The 19839-nt window shown below is 41.6% G+C and overlaps 1 protein-coding gene across 1 annotated transcript in view; it reads right to left on the bottom strand.

The window, feature by feature from the left end:
* Positions 1-8000: 8000 nt before the first annotated feature.
* Positions 8001-19839, bottom strand: part of LOC116690549 (CD151 antigen) — a 30398-nt gene continuing 18559 nt past the window's right edge. Inside the window, exons 4-8 of the mRNA XM_032517640.1 lie at positions 15210-15284; positions 12880-12984; positions 9695-9853; positions 9359-9445; positions 8001-9263 (exon numbers count right to left, since the gene is read on the bottom strand). Of these exons, the coding sequence (XP_032373531.1) occupies positions 9204-9263; positions 9359-9445; positions 9695-9853; positions 12880-12984; positions 15210-15284 (486 nt within the window). The 3' untranslated portion in view covers positions 8001-9203. The remainder of the gene's footprint in view (positions 9264-9358; positions 9446-9694; positions 9854-12879; positions 12985-15209; positions 15285-19839) is intronic.

Here is a 19839-nt window from a genome sequence, read left to right as displayed (position 1 = left end):
TAGGCCTATAGCCAATTTAACTAAGACTTTGAATGCTGGACATTTACAACTAGCCTATTGGAATAGGCTAATTTTGAATTTTAACTTTTACTTTAAAAAAAATTAATATAATTAGCCTATTTTTATCTGATTTTCAACGTAACAGTAGAACTCCAAGTAATGACAGTGAGTGTGTAGTGATCTGTAAATGAGCAGGGTTTACATAATCGTCCTCTGTGTGTGTGGTGTGTGTGTGTGTGTGTGTGTGTGTGTGTGTGTGTGTGTGTGTGTGTGTTAGGGTTGGGCGTTAATACGGTATACGGCTGGGTCTTAAAAATAGCAACGGTTTCAATTTCAATACCGTCATAAAAAAAAGACAATGCACTTATATAGGATACAAGGATTAAATATTAAATATAATTTATTTAATGCCTAAAAAGGCTTATGTTTGGTTGTCATCACGTGACAGTATGAAGGAAGGTGGTGACCTCCTCTCGAAGAAGAACACAACTTCACCAGTTTGGCAGCTTTTGGGGGTCCTCTGAGCCTTACATCATTTTTAATAAGTCACAGTAATACCGTATACCGTGGTAAAATAAGAAGGAGGTTTGACGGTATCAAAATTTGGATACCGCCCAACTCTAGTTTGTGTGTGTTTGTGTGTTACAGAGAGACACTCCGAATAAGATTAAGACCAAAATAGATATTAAATGTTGTTTCCTGGTTTGTGTTTGATTGCAGCATGGCCAGTTAAACCTAAATGTACAATAGATCTATAGATATTGGCCACTATAGATCCACAAGCCCCAAGCAGCAATCAGCACACCTCCTCCACTTCAAGCAACCACTGAGTGCAGATGCACCCAATGCTCAAAGCTCCAATAACAACACAACAGCTTGTGTCACCTGGCCTGTGGTCCTTCTTTAATTACGATTTTCCCTGCATGAGCACATTTTCTATTGAAAGTTAAGGATATTAAAAACATATCTACACCCCCATCTACAGTCTCAAGGTCTAATCCAAGTATGTCGCTAAGCATTTTATTAAGCACTTTAGAGAGTCCTTTGATACACATTCTCTGGTAGTCATTGACCCTCAGCACTGTCGAGATCCTTTCAATTAGATAAATCAAGTGCACCTGCAGCATTTAAACATTTAAACTATAATACACATAATCACACACAGTAATGCCCTGTCATTATCCCTGTAATATATTCAAACAACCTGTAATTGGAGATCCATAAACAGTGTAGTAATATTTATCTTTATGAATGCACAAAGGTCCGCTAAGTTCTGCGTGGCAAAAAAGCAACATAAATAAATCAAACAGAAAAGAATTTGATCACAAAAAAAAAAATTGCGTGGTGAAAATGTCATTATCAGAGTGTGTGGTTTCTGTTGCTTCTGTGCGGACGCCCACGTATCTGCCAATTTGTTGCAATCGCGTAGCCACTCCGCAACAAGTGGTATCTACTGTGGTATCTAAGTGGTATCTACTGTGGTATCTAAGTGGTATCTACTGTGGTATCTAAGTGGTATCTACTGTGGTATCTAAGTGGTATCTAAGTGGTATCTACTGTGGCATCTACTGTGGTATCTAAGTGGTATCTACTGTGGTATCTAAGTGGCATCTACTGTGGTATCTAAGTGGCATCTACTGTGGTATCTAAGTGGTATCTACTGTGGTATCTAAGTGGTATCTACTGTGGTATCTAAGTGGTATCTACTGTGGTATCTAAGTGGTATCTACTGTGGTATCTACTGTGGTGTCTAAGTGGTATCTACTGTGGTATCTACTGTGGTATCTAAGTGGTATCTACTGTGGTATCTAAGTGGTATCTACTGTGGTATCTACTGTGGTATCTAAGTGGTATCTACTGTGGTATCTGAGTGGTATCTACTGTGGTATCCAAGTGGTATCTACTGTGGTATCTAAGTGGTATCTACTGTGGACCAATGGGATAGTATGAACAGAACTACCATGCACCAGTGGTGTGTGCCCCCCCCCCCCCCCCCCCCCCATCTGTTGCTAACAATGATGACGCAGTGATTAGTGACGATTCTCTCCGACCAATCAGCAGTCTGCAGGTTTTCATGTTATCTCCTCAGCTCGCTTGGAACCTCGACTGAGGTAGTTTAACAAAAAGTACCCTGTACCAGGGACTTTTTTTCATAATGGAAAACCAAAAAAGGCGAGTAGAGTCGAGACGAGGCGAGTAGATACCATGCAGTGGAAAAACGCCATAAAAATGCCTTTAGCCTAAGAAGTACAAACATTTTCAAGCTTTTAAAGCTGGGGTAGGTAGTTTATTTTGGTGTTACTTGGTAAAAACTCCACAATAACCTTTCAACATGTTGTAATTCAAGTGGTCTGAGAGAAAACTAGACTTTTGCACCTGCTCTTGGTTCTGTTTCCGGCTTCCAAAAATCGAGCCCGGAGACTTTGGCCAATCCCAGAGAGAGGGCGTTCCTGTTGTCTGTTCTACAGATGCAGATGCACGTGCACGTTCCTTTGGATGGTGAACGTCATTGACTGGTGGAAAATCATATAAGTAAATGATCTAAATACTTTTCCCACTACTGATTAAAACCACGGAGTCCTTTTAATGTATTTACATCACTTTCTTAATGTATTTACATCCCTTTCTTAGACCTTTTGCAAAGTAGTGAAGCTTTAATTAGCGTTTAGAGGGTTAAAATGGACAGATTCTTTCTCCTGTCTAGACTTCGGTGGGAAATCAAATAAAACCATGTTGCCCCTTTAATTCATGGCCTTTTGTATTTTTATAAAAAAGGTAATGGCTTAATCTAATGTGATGGTCAAATTAACATTATCTCAGCGAAAGAAGTTCAAACTGAACATATGCTCTGTTCTGTCAAGATTTCATTTGGGAATTAAAACCACATTGTCCTTTTAATTTACAGCCTTTTGCTCCTTTCTAATGAAGGGTTAGGGTTTGCTCCTTTCTAATTTGGTTCTCAGAACTCATGCAAAGAATCGTATGGTGAAATTAGTGTTATCTCAGCGACAGAAGTTCAAACTGAAACATAAGCTCTCTAGGTTTAAGTCATAAATTAAACCATGTCGTTTTTGTTCATGGCCTGTCGAATATAGAAATGTGTTTCTCAGACCTGGATATTTAACCAGATAGGATCTACTGTAATGCACAACACATGGACAATTTGTTGCATGAATACTAACGGGATTATATGTTGGAGTACCGTGTTTCTTGGGGTGTTGTGTACAATTGTGTCACAAGATAATGTCACACAAAGTTGCAGAACATACAAAAATGTTGGTAGGGGTTGCTGCGTTGTTGTATCACATCCAAAGCCATGGCCACACCTCCTTCTGATTCCTCTACAGCTGTACTCCTGCTGCCATCCTTAGGGGAATAGAACCTCCAACACCCCCCCCCCCCCCCCCCACCCCCCAAACAGATACACTCTAACCCTCGAGGAAGATCAAGAGTCAGCTGGTCAAATCACCTTGGAGAAGGTCTAAACTCCTCAGGACTCGGGATCTCCTCTGCCTGAATGGGATGTGACCCATAAGAGGAGGAGGATGGAGAACCAGATGTTGAGGCGTTACGCTTCAGGGAGCAAGCAAAGGGCCGAAGTGAGCCTGAGTGAGCAAGTGAGCGACAGGCGTGGTGACGTATTTGGAGTACGGTACGGTATCTGTATGCAGAGGGATAAGAGCCCCATGTGAGCCTCTTGTCAGCACACAGGAGCTTTACCCTGATGTGTGTCCTTATAGTCACTCCTTTTTTTTTTTTTCTTTCAACAGATGCACCAGTGACATCTCTCAAAAGCTGAGAGGCAGCTCAGTGAGAGGTTTTATTTCCCGCAGCTCCTCAGTATTAGTCTGAGGGGAGCTTGAAAGCTTCCGAGGCTCAAAGTCTCCCAGTTCGCTGAGCCAGTCACTCTCAAATTGGAGGAAATGTAAATGACTTACATAATCAGCACACTCCTTATACACACACATACACCAAAAATAATGTGAAGTCAGCGCTTCATAACACTGTTGATAACTGTGAAAGAATAGCCATACATACTCAGTCATGTTCAGCATGTGAGCAGAGTATAGAAGTGACGTTGGATGGGGCTTTTTCTGCTGCGTAATGAAGCTTATCCCTGACCCAGAGTCAGGTGGGTGAAGTAGAAGCTGTTTTTCATACTGGATTGATCAATTTCTGCATGTTGTATTAAACTCATATCCATATGACTGATTTTCAAAAATGTACAGAGAGTGTGACTACACAGCAAACATTTATATGTATGCATATGTGCACAGGTATACAAGGGCAGACAGTGAAACAACTCCTATTGGAAGCCAATGGATTTATTTTACGACTACAGTGGATATTTTTTTTCATCCCGCTGGATCATTCCAATTCATTTCAGTTTCGGTTGGCAGCCCTCGACCGCCAAGACAATATACTTTTTCCTCCTTTTTATAGAGTCAGATTGGCCAAGAGTGTTGCTGCCATCTACAGACTCGTGATTACATCTGTTGCCCAGCCTTCTCTCTCTTTCTCTCTCACACACCCCACACACACACACACACACACACACACACACACACACACACACACACAGAGCCAAGGCCTTGGTGCTCTTTGAAAGCTTTTATATAGACCCACATATAGTCCCACAATGAAATTCCTAAGAATGTGCCATTTCTGAGTCTGTAACTTCTGAGGGGGGGGGATGGGGTGGCGTCAAGGTGGAGGCTGGGGGTGTGGCCTTGACCAACTGCCACTTTGCTCGTTTGAAAGCCATGATGTCTCTCTCTCTCTCATGGGTGGGCCAAATTCTCTGGGTGGGCAAAGCAGAGAAAGGGAAGGTAACCTTGCAACTTATGACCTCATAAGGGGAAGATTCCAGATCGGCCCATCTAAGCTTTCATTTTCTCAAAGGCAGAGCAGGATACCTAGTGCTCGGTTTACACCTATCACCATTTCTAGCCACTGGGGGACCATAGGCAGGCTGGGGGAACGCATATCAATGTTAAAAAATACTTCATAAAGTTAGGTTTTCATGCCGTGGGACCAGTAAGGTGCATCCCTGATATCCCTACCTGTTTTTATGTAATGTACACACACAAATGTTGACATACAGTCACTCAGTCAATGATTAAATCAACCAGTCATTCAAAAGAAATATAAATAAAGCAAAATAAAAAATGGTATTTTGAGCTGCTGACAATAATGTTTCTTCTCGCCAATAAGTATGAAAAATGGCTGTTTGGTTTTGATTTGTGGTTAAGAGAAATTGCAAACACACTAAATCTGCAGAGACAGATATTTTATAAGATATAACGGGTTCAATAAGATCTGGGACACCCTGTACTGACATTACTTCAAGGTAAGGAATAATGTGTTGGTTCCAATGTAAAACACGTTGCTGTGTAAATTTCTTTTCCTATGCATATGCCCTTTTGTACTTAAAGTTAAACAGCGTTTTATTTAATTATGACTGTTGTTGTTTCTCAGGATGAGTTGTCTCCGTTTTATTTGTTCATTTTTTCTTCTTGTGGTTTGTTCATATTCCAAGTTTGTTCTCATAAAATAATAAACTTTTTTTGGGGGGGGCATTTTGGCTTTTATTTATACAGGACAGCTGAAGACATGCAGCAAAGGGCCGCAGGCTGGCTGCGTCAAGGAGTACCCCTCTATGTATGGGCGCCTGCTCTACCAACTGAGCTAACCGGGTGCCCGATAATAAAACATTTTTTAAAATACGTTTCTTCTGTCTATGTCATCACGACCCGGCAGATTTATCTTACGACCTCTTTGGGTGGTCCTGACCCACAGGTTGGAAACCACTGCAGTGTTTAGCTCTGGGGTTTAGACTCATTTCCTTATAGGTAACCCTAATTTTAACCATAACTATACTTACCTAACCTTAACCTCCACCCGATCCCGGTGAGGACAGGAACCCATTTAGCTCATGACACATCGAACTGCTGTGAAACCAAATCAGAAACAACAAATTCTTAACCTCCGCAGCTTAGATGTCCCCGGACGACGAAAAATTATGCAAACTATATCTAAAATTAGACGCACACGTTTCTGTACCCTTGGGAGGCACTCTGTCTTTGGGTGACCCTAGGAACCAATGGCTGCATGTTCCTCCTACGGTCACCAGCTGCAGACAAACTGTCGCACAGTCCCTGTCGTCCATTGGTCCTGTGGGCACAGAAATCACCTCCCAGAATAACATACTTCTCTGCAAGATGGGCCAACAGGTCGAGGTGCAGCGGGTGACGTGTGCTGAATGAGTATTGTAGGAGATATTTTGGAAATGTCATGCCCTGGCATTATTAACATGCCTCCGGTGTGGCAGGCAGCAGGCAGAGTAGGCAGGGAGGCCTGCACGGCTGGCAAAGAGGAGGGAGATTTATTATGGTTTTCATCAGCAGAGCACAATTGGTTGGGACACACTTGTTGTTCAAAGGCTTGTCATCATTTCTGCCTTCTATTTAAAGTCAAACTCGCGCAACAAGCAAGGGCAACGGCTGTGTCAAGAGCAGGACAGACAACATGCATTCAACAGATGTCTGCTCTGTGGAAAAGAGCACTGTTAAAATTGCCATGTGCTTGACTACTTTCACTCTAACGGAAATGTTAACTGCTGAATCCCCCCCCCGTTGAGGAAAAAAAAAAACACCTCACACGCACATTTTGCCAGGGATGACTCAGCTTTCACGAGGTGTGCTGTGAGAGCTCCATTCAAGGGGTGCTATGACAATTCACACACATTTCTGTTCCATTTCACCATGTGCGCCTGTTACACAGAGGGGGGGGGGGGTTTCACTCGGCTGTCTTCACTAACCGAGAAATGGCTTAATTTGCATTGTTAGCCGTCCCAATGGAAACCAATTAGTCGTCTGTAGCTGCGAGCCGACCAGTTGCCATTTGATTCTCTTTCAGCTCTTTCAGGTTTTTAGATTAACCATCTGTATGTTTTTACTAACAAATTACAAGCAGGCAAAGTTTAATGTGAGTGACATTTCTGTGCACGTTTAAAAAACCTCATTACCCTCCCCCCCATCCCTCCTGAACGCCATTTTATTTTTGGGGCATTTTTAAGCCTTTATTGACAAGAAAGCTGAAGACATAAAAGGGAAAGAGAGAGAGAGAGAGAGAGAGAGAGAGAGAGAGGGGGAATGACATGTAGCTAAGGGCCGCAGGTTGCAGTCAAACCCCGGGGCCCCTGTGCTGAGGAGTAAACCTTTATATATGGGAGCCCGCGCTACCAACTGAGCTATCCGGGTGCCTGGAACACCACATTAAAGCTTTTCTATCTTTTTTGTATTACGAAAGAGCGTGAGTGTGTTTAGGGAGGGAGGGTTAATCCTTAATAGCATCTGGGTGTTTTTCACACACTCTCACCAGCTGTTTTCATCAGTGTGGTGTTGTGGTGGTGAAAGGCTGGCGGGTGCTGCCGCCCTGTGTTTGCACTCGGCAACTGCTGCTGCTCGTAGTAATGACACTGATGCACAGTCACTCTCAACAACAATACAAGGGTTCAAATGAGCTGGCCTTGCAGCGATCAGCAGAACAGCTCTCATTACACACCATATAGCTGTCATAGAATCGGTAATACACTCCTGCAGCGGCTGTCAAGAATATGGCTCACATCCCAAATCACTACAGTACAGTAACATTAGGGAATTGACTTTGGGTTAATACACTAATGTACATGTAAGCTGGTGCCAATTGTGTAAGGGCCACTGGTTAAAGGCACAAGGATTAGTCTTTACACAGTAATTTGTTTTTGGCAGTTTTTTTGGGATGACCTGACCTGATAACTGTGAGGTGAAGGACATTGCTCAGCATTTGTGCAGTAAAGTTCATCAAATATTTGGTGTATTTGTCAGCTGGTCTTTTCATCATAATCTGTCACACTGAATCAATAAAATAAAAATAGAGATGCTGCTTGTTACACCGTTTATGTTGCAAAGAGACGCCTGACTTCAAACATAACAGAAATCAAAACATAACAGAAGAAGTGTTATTAGTGATCAATGTTTATTCAAACTAGAATAATTCCTGGATTATCAAGACAGAAATACAGCAGATCCATTTAGTGTCGTTTTTGAGGCACAAAGGAAAAGATCATTGCCAACAGTGAGTGACTATCATTTCCTACCAATGTGTTAAATACAATAATATATTCATGGTCTATAGAAAACTAAACAAAATCTTCATTTATGAGAACAATCTAAAAAGAGAGACATCAGTAGAAACGTGAATAAGGCTGGAAGAGATACAGTAGATCCTTACACAAAGTTATGCTTGACAGTTTTGGCATCAGTGGATTAATCCCTTATATAAAAAAGAAGCAAACATGAGGCACTCTTATGATCAATATCAGTGGGACTGCTGTATGCATGCATTTGGAACAAGATAACAGAGGCTCATACAGAAATAAATGGTATTACACCACATGGAAGGCATATCGGGATTCATGAATGTCACACGCGTGATGATTTGAGTAAAGAAATGATCAAACACCGACATGTACTATGAAGACAGATTAGGCAAAAATAATAGCTCGTAAGAAAGCACCTCAAGTGTTACAGAGAGTAATCCATTACAAAGTATAAAAAGTAAATAGTTCTAAAGTTTAAAAGGCCACAATCGACTGAATATTTAAAATGCATGACTGGCTAGTTAACGTGGTAACAAAATGCTTTTGCAGTTGAAGGAGTTCGGCTTGTTAAACCTCGCTGCTCGGAAAGGAAAGCTGCTGTGACCAGGAGGAACATTTTCTGCAAAGTGCCAGTTTCCCTCCACAGATCTTTACAGCCCTCCGGGCTGCAGCACCTGGTCCACAAACAAACGTACATTGAGGGAATCGGGGTAGGAGAAAACTACAATGCTTTAGTCCCAGGGAGTGAGTCCCACACTGATTTCCACAACCGGTGTTAAAATTCCCATCGGTTTCTCTCTGAGGCTTTTTCTCGCAGCACTGTGATCTTCAAGATGGAGCTCAGACTGCAATTTGAGAGCCTAATTACTTCAAGAAACCTTGGGGTGTTTTTCCACCCTTTGTTTACCAAAATGAGATCCTCAGATGTGAAATGTGATCGCTTGCCAAATTTGCAAAGCAAAGAAAAAGAACCTATGGGCTATTTGGGTATGGCATGCGGTGATGAAGTTACCTCCCTCATCCACACACTGTTCTTCTTCTTCTTCTTCTGCTGCTTCTCCTAATACGGCTCTGCCTTTAGACTGCGATATAGGCAGCATGTAAACACCATCCCTATGACCTGGGGATTGGATGGCGGGGAAGGAAAACATTTAGCGAAAACTCCACGGCTGTACATTTATTTCAACGGTTGAAAGGGCAGAGTTCTATGCTCACCTGTACACAGGCGATCCCAACACCCACCGCTCCGATGATCTTCAGATGGTCCAGGATGAATTTCTCCAGTTTGGTGATGCAGCCACCCTAAATAAAAAAACAAAACAAAGAGTGTCTTCATGTTGCATCAGTTGCTGTTGGAGTGCTGCTGGAGTCTCACTGCAAACCCACATTATGAACACATTTGGGATACGAGTGATCCTCTTCCTCTGCTACTCTTACACTACACAGTCTCGGTGCTGACATACGGAGACATGACACAACTACTGATCAAGCCACCCGCGCTAAAAAAAAAGGCAACACCGTCGACAGCCCCAGCACCCTTCATCCTCTCACCTCCACCTTGTAGATGTTGGATGGGTGGTCCCTGAGGCCGCAGAGCTCGGTGGGCGTCTTGCAGCAGCTGTCAGGCACCTTCCTGCCTTTTGCGTAGATGGAGCGGATCCAGACGCTCGCCTCCCAGTCGGAGGAACTGTTGCTGCCACAGCACTTGAACTGACGGGAAAAAGAGAAAGACACATCTTTGGAGGGGGGAATTTTTGATGGTAGCAAATAAGCATAAAAGTGAAATATTAAACATTAGAAGTTGTGTTGCTGTATGTCTACGGATGACATTTGGTAATACTGCACTTTAAAAGGAAGACGAGAAAAAGTTTGGGTAATTTGCTGAAGGACTGGTCTGAGATTTTGGGCTTCTTTGTTTTCTTACCAATAGTTATATGAGGATATCAATACTACTTTTGTAATTAGTATAACTAACTAATAACTAATTTGTATGGTAAATAAGAAGCTACAGCAAGCTCTCGGCAAGAAAGTGAGTAAGTGAATCTGTGAGAAGTCCAAACTTTGTTTAGGGAAAAGTTGAAGAGAAAGAACAAAGAATAAATGTTGACCTCTGATCCCCGGTGGCATCTCATACTCAGAAACACGGAGCAGAAAAAAGGAACACAGCGAAGTCTCGACTGTTGCTCAGATTTCTCCGTTCCTTCATGTGCCGCCAACTGGTATTTACCTTTGTGTTGTCTTTGGGTCAAATCTGACCCATTTTCAAAGTTTCTTTAATAGAAAGATGTGTTTCTTTCAAACAAATTAACCAAAAATAACATGGGTGGTTCCCAATGATGTTCTACGCAAGCAACATTATTAAAACTACTTTCATTGAACTTTGAGTGTTTTATTACATTTTATAGCATTTGCAATTTTGGTACAATGGGGCACTATTGTGCTTTACAGCAGATGAACACACAAACACACACACACACACACACACACACCACACACCCATCCCCCCACCAACACACACATTCATACAAACAGCAGCTGAGAACTACCTCATGTAATGGATCATATTATTGAGCTTTCCATCACATAGAAATGCACCCAAACACACACACACGCGCACACACAGTTGAGACCTGCATTACATCACACTACTGTGCTTTCCCTCCTCCACATCTCTCTCTTTTTCAAACTACAGCTTTGTAAACTTGTTGTTGGAACACATTTGCATTGCACATGTGCATTTTCCTAAATGGGGACAAGACAATTTTCCGTAAATAAGTTTTGTCCTTTTTGTTAGCTCTCCGTTGTTTGTGAACACTGTTGCATCAATTGATTTTGACCTGCATATCCTGGCTAATAATTGTCATATACCAGCCATTAATCCAAAAGAACTGATGACCGTCAACATACAGTATGTTATGATCTCAACTGCTAGTCAAAATAATTCAAAATATAAGCTTTTTTATCTTAGAAATTAGGTCTAATTTATATAAAAAAAGTTTTTTGACAATACATTACAGGTACATTATGTGAGAATTTCTCCCATCTAGCATTGAGATCGTAAATTGCAATTAACTCTCTCTCGCTACGCAGTTCAAAGTATGTATTACAGCTACGGTAGCCGTCACGCTTCAAAAAACAAAAGTGTACAAAAGGCCGTCTATCAGCCGTGGTTGTTGGAGTGCATGTCGGAGAGTGGTGCGGACGCTCGCTTCACACCACGAGAGGGCACGCGCACCACCCGACAAACAAGATAGAGAAAGAAAAAGAGACTGCAGCGGTCCGGAGGATAGATAACTAGTTGGGATTTGGTGTGTGTCCAAAGAAGCTCCAATAGTCACTCTTTTTTCTGATAACACCAGTCTCTTGCTCTTTTCAATATCAGTTTTCTTTGTTAAAACAAAATAAGTGCAAAACTAGTGCTAATAGGTTGGAAATAAGTTGGCTAAGAAGATGAAACAGAATTGGGTGATAATTTATACTTAATGCTTTATAAACTGGCAAAACAGGCCGGGTACATTTTGACCCAGGAGGACAACAAGGCATGGTCGACGGGAAGAAAACACAAAGGTTAAACCTGTTTGAGTCGTGGTTCACTTGGATCTTTAACCCGAGTCTTTAAGTTGACTCACTACTCGCGAGTCTTTTGGTATATAATAATAACTTGGATCAGTTGAGTCCTAGTATAGTTCAATCTAAAATGATAACAGCACATACAAACCTCTTGCAACATTATCTACTACTATTCCTAGCCATCTTAGTTGCAAAAAGCTTTATAACTTACAATTTTGTAGACAACAACAACTCCACAAGTCAACTCAGGTGACTGAGTGAGCAGAGAGACAGTCCCACCCGTAGACTCAGAGCCGGAAGTTCACAGACCATGGAGTTCACTAGAGAACTCCCTCGATGACTCGTGATGACTCGTGAGCTGTCGATGCAGGTTGATGGTCGATGTAGGTTTTGGTGTATAAATGTATTATGTTCAGTTGAATTAGAAAAAATAATAATAATAATGATGATATATTCACTACAGGCATTTCTCCGTTCCTGTTTCTATGTCTACATTTAAGTCCTATTTGTTGCTTAGGCTACACTAAGTTAAGACAGTAAATAAACAGTCTGGCTTTCTTTTCCGTGACTAAATGGCTCTCCTGTGAGCAGCTGCATGAGGTGGCGAGTGGGTGTGCGCAGTAGGACAGAGTTTTCTTATTCTTAGCAATACTGACTCAAGTGATTCAAGCGACTTGCACAACCCGATTCCGTTTAGTGAGTGACTCGGACTAACCCAAATCCTTAAAAGGAACCGGGTTTGCCAGGCCTAACTAGTATAAGCAAAAGAGAGGCTAAATTCCAGCACAGGCTGCAGGCAAGTCCACCCGGCTTAGCTGAAGACAGAGGGACTAGAATCAGATTTGTTTTGACTCGCCCCCATCACCAAAATCTCTAATCTGATGGGATGAAAGGGTACCAAAGCACTGTCCAATCACATGTGAGTCCATGTGACTTCTGCTTAGAAGCTCAGGTTCACTTATAACGTGACAGTGTGGACGCAAATAACTGAACACATCCAGTTTTCCAATGTATTTTGGGGTCAAAGTAAAACTGCACTCTTACTATAAACACCTGTTGTCGCTTCCGAGTTTGTGTTAAAAATACGGTTAAATTAACCTCTGGCTTGTATAACTGGTAGATGTATCCATCCATCTATCCGTCCTGGTTAGCATGCAGACACTTACCTCCTGCTGCAGCTTGTCCACAGCCCTGGTGATGTGCTCATGGCTGCTCTGTTGATACTTCTGGGTCATGGTCTCCCTCAGGTTCTGCTTCAGCTCCTCATTCAACTGTTCAGACACAGACACACATATATTCACTGGCAGCCCAATACATACAGCAACACTAAAATCTCAGGCCAGCACAGAGCATGAAAGACCAAGAAATTGAAAGTAGTTGGAACTGTTGACTCTGCTCCTGATGAGATTCATAGCACACAGCGTTTAAACGCTCTCCTGACCATACGTGTCATGGACTGTAGGTTCTAACAATGGAGGAGCAGATAAGGATAAAGCCGGGGTGAAGGCAGCGGAACAGTGTTTTTTTTTTTGTTCTTTAGACCAGCGGCAGAAAACGCTTACTGGATGAGTGCAAGGTCTGGGGGGCTCAGTTTCTATGGCAACAAGCCAGCTGGGAAACCACTGTAAATCAAAGCGTGAAGGAGATATCAAGGGAATGAATGATGAAGAGAGGAAGGGTGGGGCGGAAAGAGATGAGAGATGGGAGGTAAAGACAAAGAGGAAAGGAGAGGACGAGGAAACAGGAGGGATGGAGCTCACGGTTTAAGAAACACTGTGGCGGCAGGGAAGTAAAAACACAACTTCAACATTCAAAATGGCTCAACAAGTAAAATCAGCCGGGGTGTGAGTGAACAGCATCATGTGCCATTAACCACATACAAATCCAAGCAAATGTGAGTTCAAGCATCGATTCAGGCGATGGTTGTGAAACTAAAACCAGTATCAGCCCAACCTGGACTGGCTCGGGAAAAGTAACAGCAGCAGCAGTTTAGACCTGCAGATGTTGCCATGGAAATGTGCACCCTCTACAGGTAAGGAACTTAACAGCATCTGCTGTTTCAACAATGGTGTCAGATGAAGGCGACAAGTTCTACAGCTGCAATATCTTTTTTTTGGGCTGGTTTTTGACATCTTTTACATTTTAAACATAAGAAAATGTAAGAGTAAGTAGTATGTAAAAGGATTTATTTTCTGCTCCACTGGTAAGAATATAGAATTCACACCGTTCAGAGCATCTTAATGTGTCTTCAGTACACCATAACTATCCTTTTTGTTAATTTAGAGAAAGAAGAAGACTTTTTTAACCAGACTATGACCAAAAACAAGCAAACTATAGTATGCCTGCCTGGTTGACCGAAAGCCGGCTCGTGTGAAAGTAGACCTGGTGGGTTAGCGGAGCAGAGTGCCGCTTCACACACTCTTTTGAGTTGCGCCGTTTTGAAACTTAGTCGAGACGTGCACGGTGGAAAACGGGGGTAACTCTACACAGCAGGTTTTTACACACAGCACATGAGAGAAGACAAGAATCATTTGTAAGTAAAACTGTGTGAATTCTGTAACTACTTCTTATTCTGTAGTGCTTGGCAGTATTTTTGCTCTATTGCTCTTTGTTTTTGGAGGGAACAACTCTGTTTCAGTGTAGTCTAATCCAAAATCATGACAAAATGCTTCCAAATGATTCTGACACAGAGCATTCAGCCTTGTTATGTGTACTACTGGAGGCATTTTTCCTTCCATTTGGACTAAATGTACCACGAGTAATATGCTCAGTCTGCTATTAGTTGTTTTTTTTGTGATGGCTTTCTGATATTTCTTCCCAGCAATCTGATTTATCATGCTAGTTTTGTCGTGGAAAATTATTAACTCTTTTGACAACGCGCTCAGATCAAGAGGCCCAACGCATGTGTCAAGCCTGCTCTATGGATTTTGTTTAGTACATCATATCTGCTACACTCCGACATCAGATTTGAGTGGTTTACATTTTTTAACTAGGGTGACAATACATGGATAATTGATCAAAAATAAGAATATCAAAAGAAAGAAAAAAACAGATTCCCTTTTGAAATCCACAATTCAATTTCTGTGTCTGTAGCTTTTAAGGAGGAGAAAGGGGGGGGCAAGGTGGACGGTGGGGGTGTGGCCTTGACCAACTGCCACTTTGCTTGTTTGAAAGCCATGATGTCTCTCTCTCATGGGTGGGCCAAATTCTCTGGGTGGGCAAAGCAGAGAAAGGGGAGGCTACCTGCAAGATTCCAGATCAGCCCATCTGAGCTTTCATTTTCTCAAAGGCAGAGCAGGATCCCCAGGGCTCGGTTTACACCTATCACCATTTCTAGCCACTGGGGGACCATAGGCAGGCTGGGGGAACCCATATTATTGTTAAAAAACCTCAAGTCCACACGTACTACCAAACGTACAGTACAAATCCCAGGGTGCATTGTAAAATACATTTAAATACAAAAAATACTTCTTTTTTTTGGCTTGAGAGGGATTACCTGCTGGTAGTAGATATAAGCCAGGATGCCAGCCAGGATCTCCAACAGGAAGATACACAGCAGCAGGACAAAGTACTGAGGACACAGGGAACAACAGAGGAGAAGTAAAACAATTAGTGGATGGTTATGCGATGGAGTGACAGGTAGCTTTAAAGTTTGATGTGGAAAGTCACGCATGCAGCGCTGCAGGAGAGGTTAATTAATTGTTATAAAATCTCAATTCACCCTGTTCATGATTTAATTTTTAAATGACTTCAATAAAAATAAAAAAAAAGAAGCACTGCACTGTTCTCCCTTTTCTTCATTGAGGCCGCTATGTTTACAGGCTTGTGGTGATGTGCAATGTGCTATAGGTGCCAAAAAAATCTATGTTTGGTTTGGTTAAAATTATCGAGTTATGTCCTTAGGTTTTGTCTTTGGCAATGTCGTTCATGGAGCCAATAATGTTATCTTTCCGACCGTGACATTTCCTATAGATTATGACTGGGAACCCAGAAATTCCGTCATTCCATGTAAAATTGGACACAACAAACAACAGTCCATGGCATCATGGCGGTACCAAAAGTTGGAAGAAAGCGGCAGAGTCCTATTTGATTATGACTGTGTCCGATAAAAGCAAGAGCCTTGCAGTGGAAGCTGCTAAAATATGTGGATAGTTTATTACAGGGAAACATCCCATGAAAGATGGCAGCCGCTGGAGAATTGAGATCAAGCACTCAGGAACGGCGCCATGTCTTAAAGCAACCGTGGGCTTAGCGGACAATGGTGGAACTGCACCCCACTGGCCCAGAAAGACTTTTCCAATAGACTTTGCATGGCGACAGAAACTTCTATATTTCAGAGGATAATTTTTTGGGGGTACAACAACTTACCAGCCCAAACACTTGTCCGTGTTTAATAGGTCATGCTTTAAGTTATTAAACTAGGCATGTTCATATGACGGTTCTCCTGAGGTCCTTTAGCTGTAATATTGGATGTTGCTACTGGATGTAATTCACCATGTGTTCACTACATCCATGGTGTTGTCTTATAATACATCCGAGGGATGTATGAATGCTGTAAAGCCTGTAACGTTGATGTATCATCATTAGTTTTCCAAACTGCCAGGGCTTTGGGCTAACAGCTAACATCAGTGGTAGCTAGCAGTTGAGTTCTGTTGACAACTATGCGTCACATTCCTCTGATTGGTTGTAGGTCTGTCCAATTAAGTGCAGAGACATTTGTGGTTGAAACACACCCCATAATCAAAGCCCAATAAAGCAGTATCAGACTCATATTCTGACTAGAATCTGAATATGACAACGTCAGGCTAACATCTCACCCCTGATTTCCACCAACTGTGGAACGGCGGTGATTGCTAACGTTAGCTCGAAACGCCATTCAACTGACAGCCTTTGTTGTGTTTGATGCTAACTTGTAGCCAGCATTGAACCAAATTCGTTAAGTAGGTCCATCTTTATTGTATTGACATTACACAAGTCTTTTGTTAACATCTTGTAGGCTACTTGATGCAAAGTGACGCATGTGCAACTCACAACTGCACTCACCTTACTTTTGGTAGTGACAGTTGGAGAGCTCCGCAGCAATTTAGCACACGGCAGATTGTGCGGGACAGGAAGTCGAGCACAGAAACAAAATAAAACATCCGGTTAATTTTTCAAAAATAAAATACACAGTGCTCACGGCGGATCATATTTCCCTGCACTACACCATAAAAACGTCATAATGGGTGGAGACAGGCCTGAAGTCAACAGGTCAGAGGTTTAGTGGTTCTGCTCATAGAAACTTCATCCTGTTATGCGATCATACGTGAATTTGCGAGATCTCGTGGGTCCTCATGACTTCAGCTGTCAGTCATGGCCGCAGCCGTTCCACAAACAAACGGACCTGGTGGCTATTGGACGGCGGACCACAGAGCCGACACGCAGCGGAGCCAATCTGAGAGAAGGTCTGCAGACGTTTTCCGCAGAATCAAAGACAACAAGAGATGTTATCAGATCAAAAACCCTTGACCCAAATTCCTCTGGCCTGCTGCTATTAGAGAGAGAAAATCAGGCCAGTAAAGTGCACTTGGCCTTTGATTTGACAGCTTCGGCTGATTAGACCTGTGAGTGGCTCTGAGCCTGAATGCTGAACTGACTTGTGCAGACAGATGCGTGTTGATGTTATGTTGATGGTTTAAGAAGCATGGAGACAGACATGCATAATGAAAACATAAGAAAGTCAGATTTAACAATTGAGTTTATAAGGTGTGTGAGGATTTGATCCAACCACAATTTTTATTGGATCCTTAATGCCAAGATACTGTGAATTCTTCCATGATTTGATTACATTTGATATGGGGAAGTTGCTGATACATATATTTCCATATAAACATTTTTGTTTTAATCTATAGTTATTTATAATAATATGATACATTTTCTAGTAAGGTTTTTCATTTAATGTGTACCTTTCTTTAATTTACTGTTACGGTCATATTTGATAATAGTTTTTTACTGTTAAATGATCTGCCTCAGGAAACGTCTTCATCACAACTCTTTAATAACAATATTTGAAGTAGCCTGGACAAAATTGTCTTTAGGTAACTTCAAACAACTACCAGCTAATACGTGAATTAGATGTTTACTTTTCTCCCTCCAAAAAATGATATCCACGGCATTAAAACAATATCTTTAAGGCAGGAAATGGTAGTTGTAGGTATGAATCCTGAACAAATGTATCTAAGCAGGTGGTTAGTAGTGAATTAATACAGATATTCAGCACAGAACAGAGACTGAAGACAGCAACGTTACCCACGGGCATCAGAACTGAATGGAACGGCCAGCTAGTGTGAGCTTTGTACATTTAGTATATATATTTAAACTGATGTAAAGGGCACCGTCCCACCCCTCCTCCACCCAGTTGCTAGCAGCCAAGGAGGATACGGAGGAACATGATGGACTCATTCAGAAGAGGTAATTATCTTCACTTGAGTTTTGGAGCGTGAAAGTGTGTCGAATAAACAGCTTTTGTAGTGAATTGATTTTAAATCAGTCTCAACTTCAACACACTTATTGTTTAAGATTTTTTTTCCTCAGTGATGGAAGTACTCTTCAAAGTAACTTATGTCATTCAAACATCTGAACAGACAAATCTTTGGGGTTAAGTCTGAAAACAAGGACAACTAAGTTAGTGGAAGGTCAGTTTGTCTGACTGTACTATACTTGTAATCTTTGCACTATGCTTTTTCTTTCACACACAGAAGCATGCTTCTCAGGCTGATCCCACATGGAGAGTGATGTGTTCAGGGTGTAACAGGGAACCTGCTGTTGGCTGTAGAGACAGAGGCGGCTAAATTATAGACTGCAGTGCCTCCAGAGGACTCCTTATGATTTCAGGCACACTCCCATTTACTCTCATTTTACGTCTGAGCTGCGATTCTTCTCCCAGGCGACTCAAAAGGCACAGTGTAATTACTGCAAAAAGGACTCTCAGCAGGTCCATATGTACAAGAAGCCTTGCACTGACTTCAGACTTCCAGACTAAACTAGAAAATGTCTAACATCCCTCTGGCTTATCTTGCTGAGGTTGTTGGAAAATATTGAACAGCTTCTTTGGCCTTTAGTGTACATAAAGCACCAACATTATACTGCAGCGTGGATACAGTATGCAGTTCTGTTGTGAATGGTGTTTCTACTTCAGACTTCTTTAGAATTGTATTGCTGCCTTTACAATTACAGTCACACTGAAGGTAGGGTTGGTCTATTATAAAAAAAATCATAATCACAATTATTTTGGTCAAAATTAAAATTACAATTATTCAACACAATTAAAGATGTAGTTTATTGAAAACAGTTTAACAAACCAACAGTGAAAACTCCTTGAGCTGTGAAATTTCCCTTCATACTTTTCCTGTTTAAACCTTTTTCCTACATTCAGAACACTAGACAAAATTAAATTTGCAAAATCTAATGGTTTTTTTTTCTCGATTTCAGTTTTTGTGATTATTTGGAGCAGAAAATGGTAGTCGCGATTTAAATTTGGATTAACCTTTGGGCTGTATGCTGAACTCTCTGGCTACATGCAGCTAACCAATTGGAGCTTTAACTTGATGCAGACTCTATTAACCTGCGTCCAGCAGCTGGTGATCTCCACACTGTCTTCAGCTTGGTGTCTGGCTGGCAGCGAAGTGTGTGTTTTCTTTACACAAAGTGTAAAAGCTGAATTTCATTTCCCCGACATGGCAGCAAAGCTAACAACCAGTGTGATCGATCAAACAGTCCCCTGCCGAGCTAAGTCAAAACTTATCACCCTCAATCACCTAGATGATGCTTTAATACGGTGCATTTACTGTCTTCCTTAGTGGCTCCGCTAAATTTCTATGAAGCTTATTGTTATGTTTAATAAAATTGGATTCATTACTTCTGACGTTAACAGAGGTGCCCTTAATTTCTAAGCGTGAAGTTTTATTTTAACGTCATCATCAATTATTGTCTTGAAAAATCAATAAATCATTTGGAGTGTTCAGAAAACTCTGAAGACGGCCGGTCACAATTTTTTAACGTCAAAGTCAAGATGACATCTTCAAATTGCTTGTTTGTTTTTTTCATACACAATGGTATAAAACAGAAAATCATCTCAACAGGTGGTG

The sequence above is a fragment of the Etheostoma spectabile genome, chromosome 1 (assembly GCF_008692095.1).
Source record: "Etheostoma spectabile isolate EspeVRDwgs_2016 chromosome 1, UIUC_Espe_1.0, whole genome shotgun sequence".
Taxonomy (NCBI): domain Eukaryota; kingdom Metazoa; phylum Chordata; class Actinopteri; order Perciformes; family Percidae; genus Etheostoma; species Etheostoma spectabile.
This window is presented reverse-complemented; position numbering and strand designations above follow the sequence as displayed.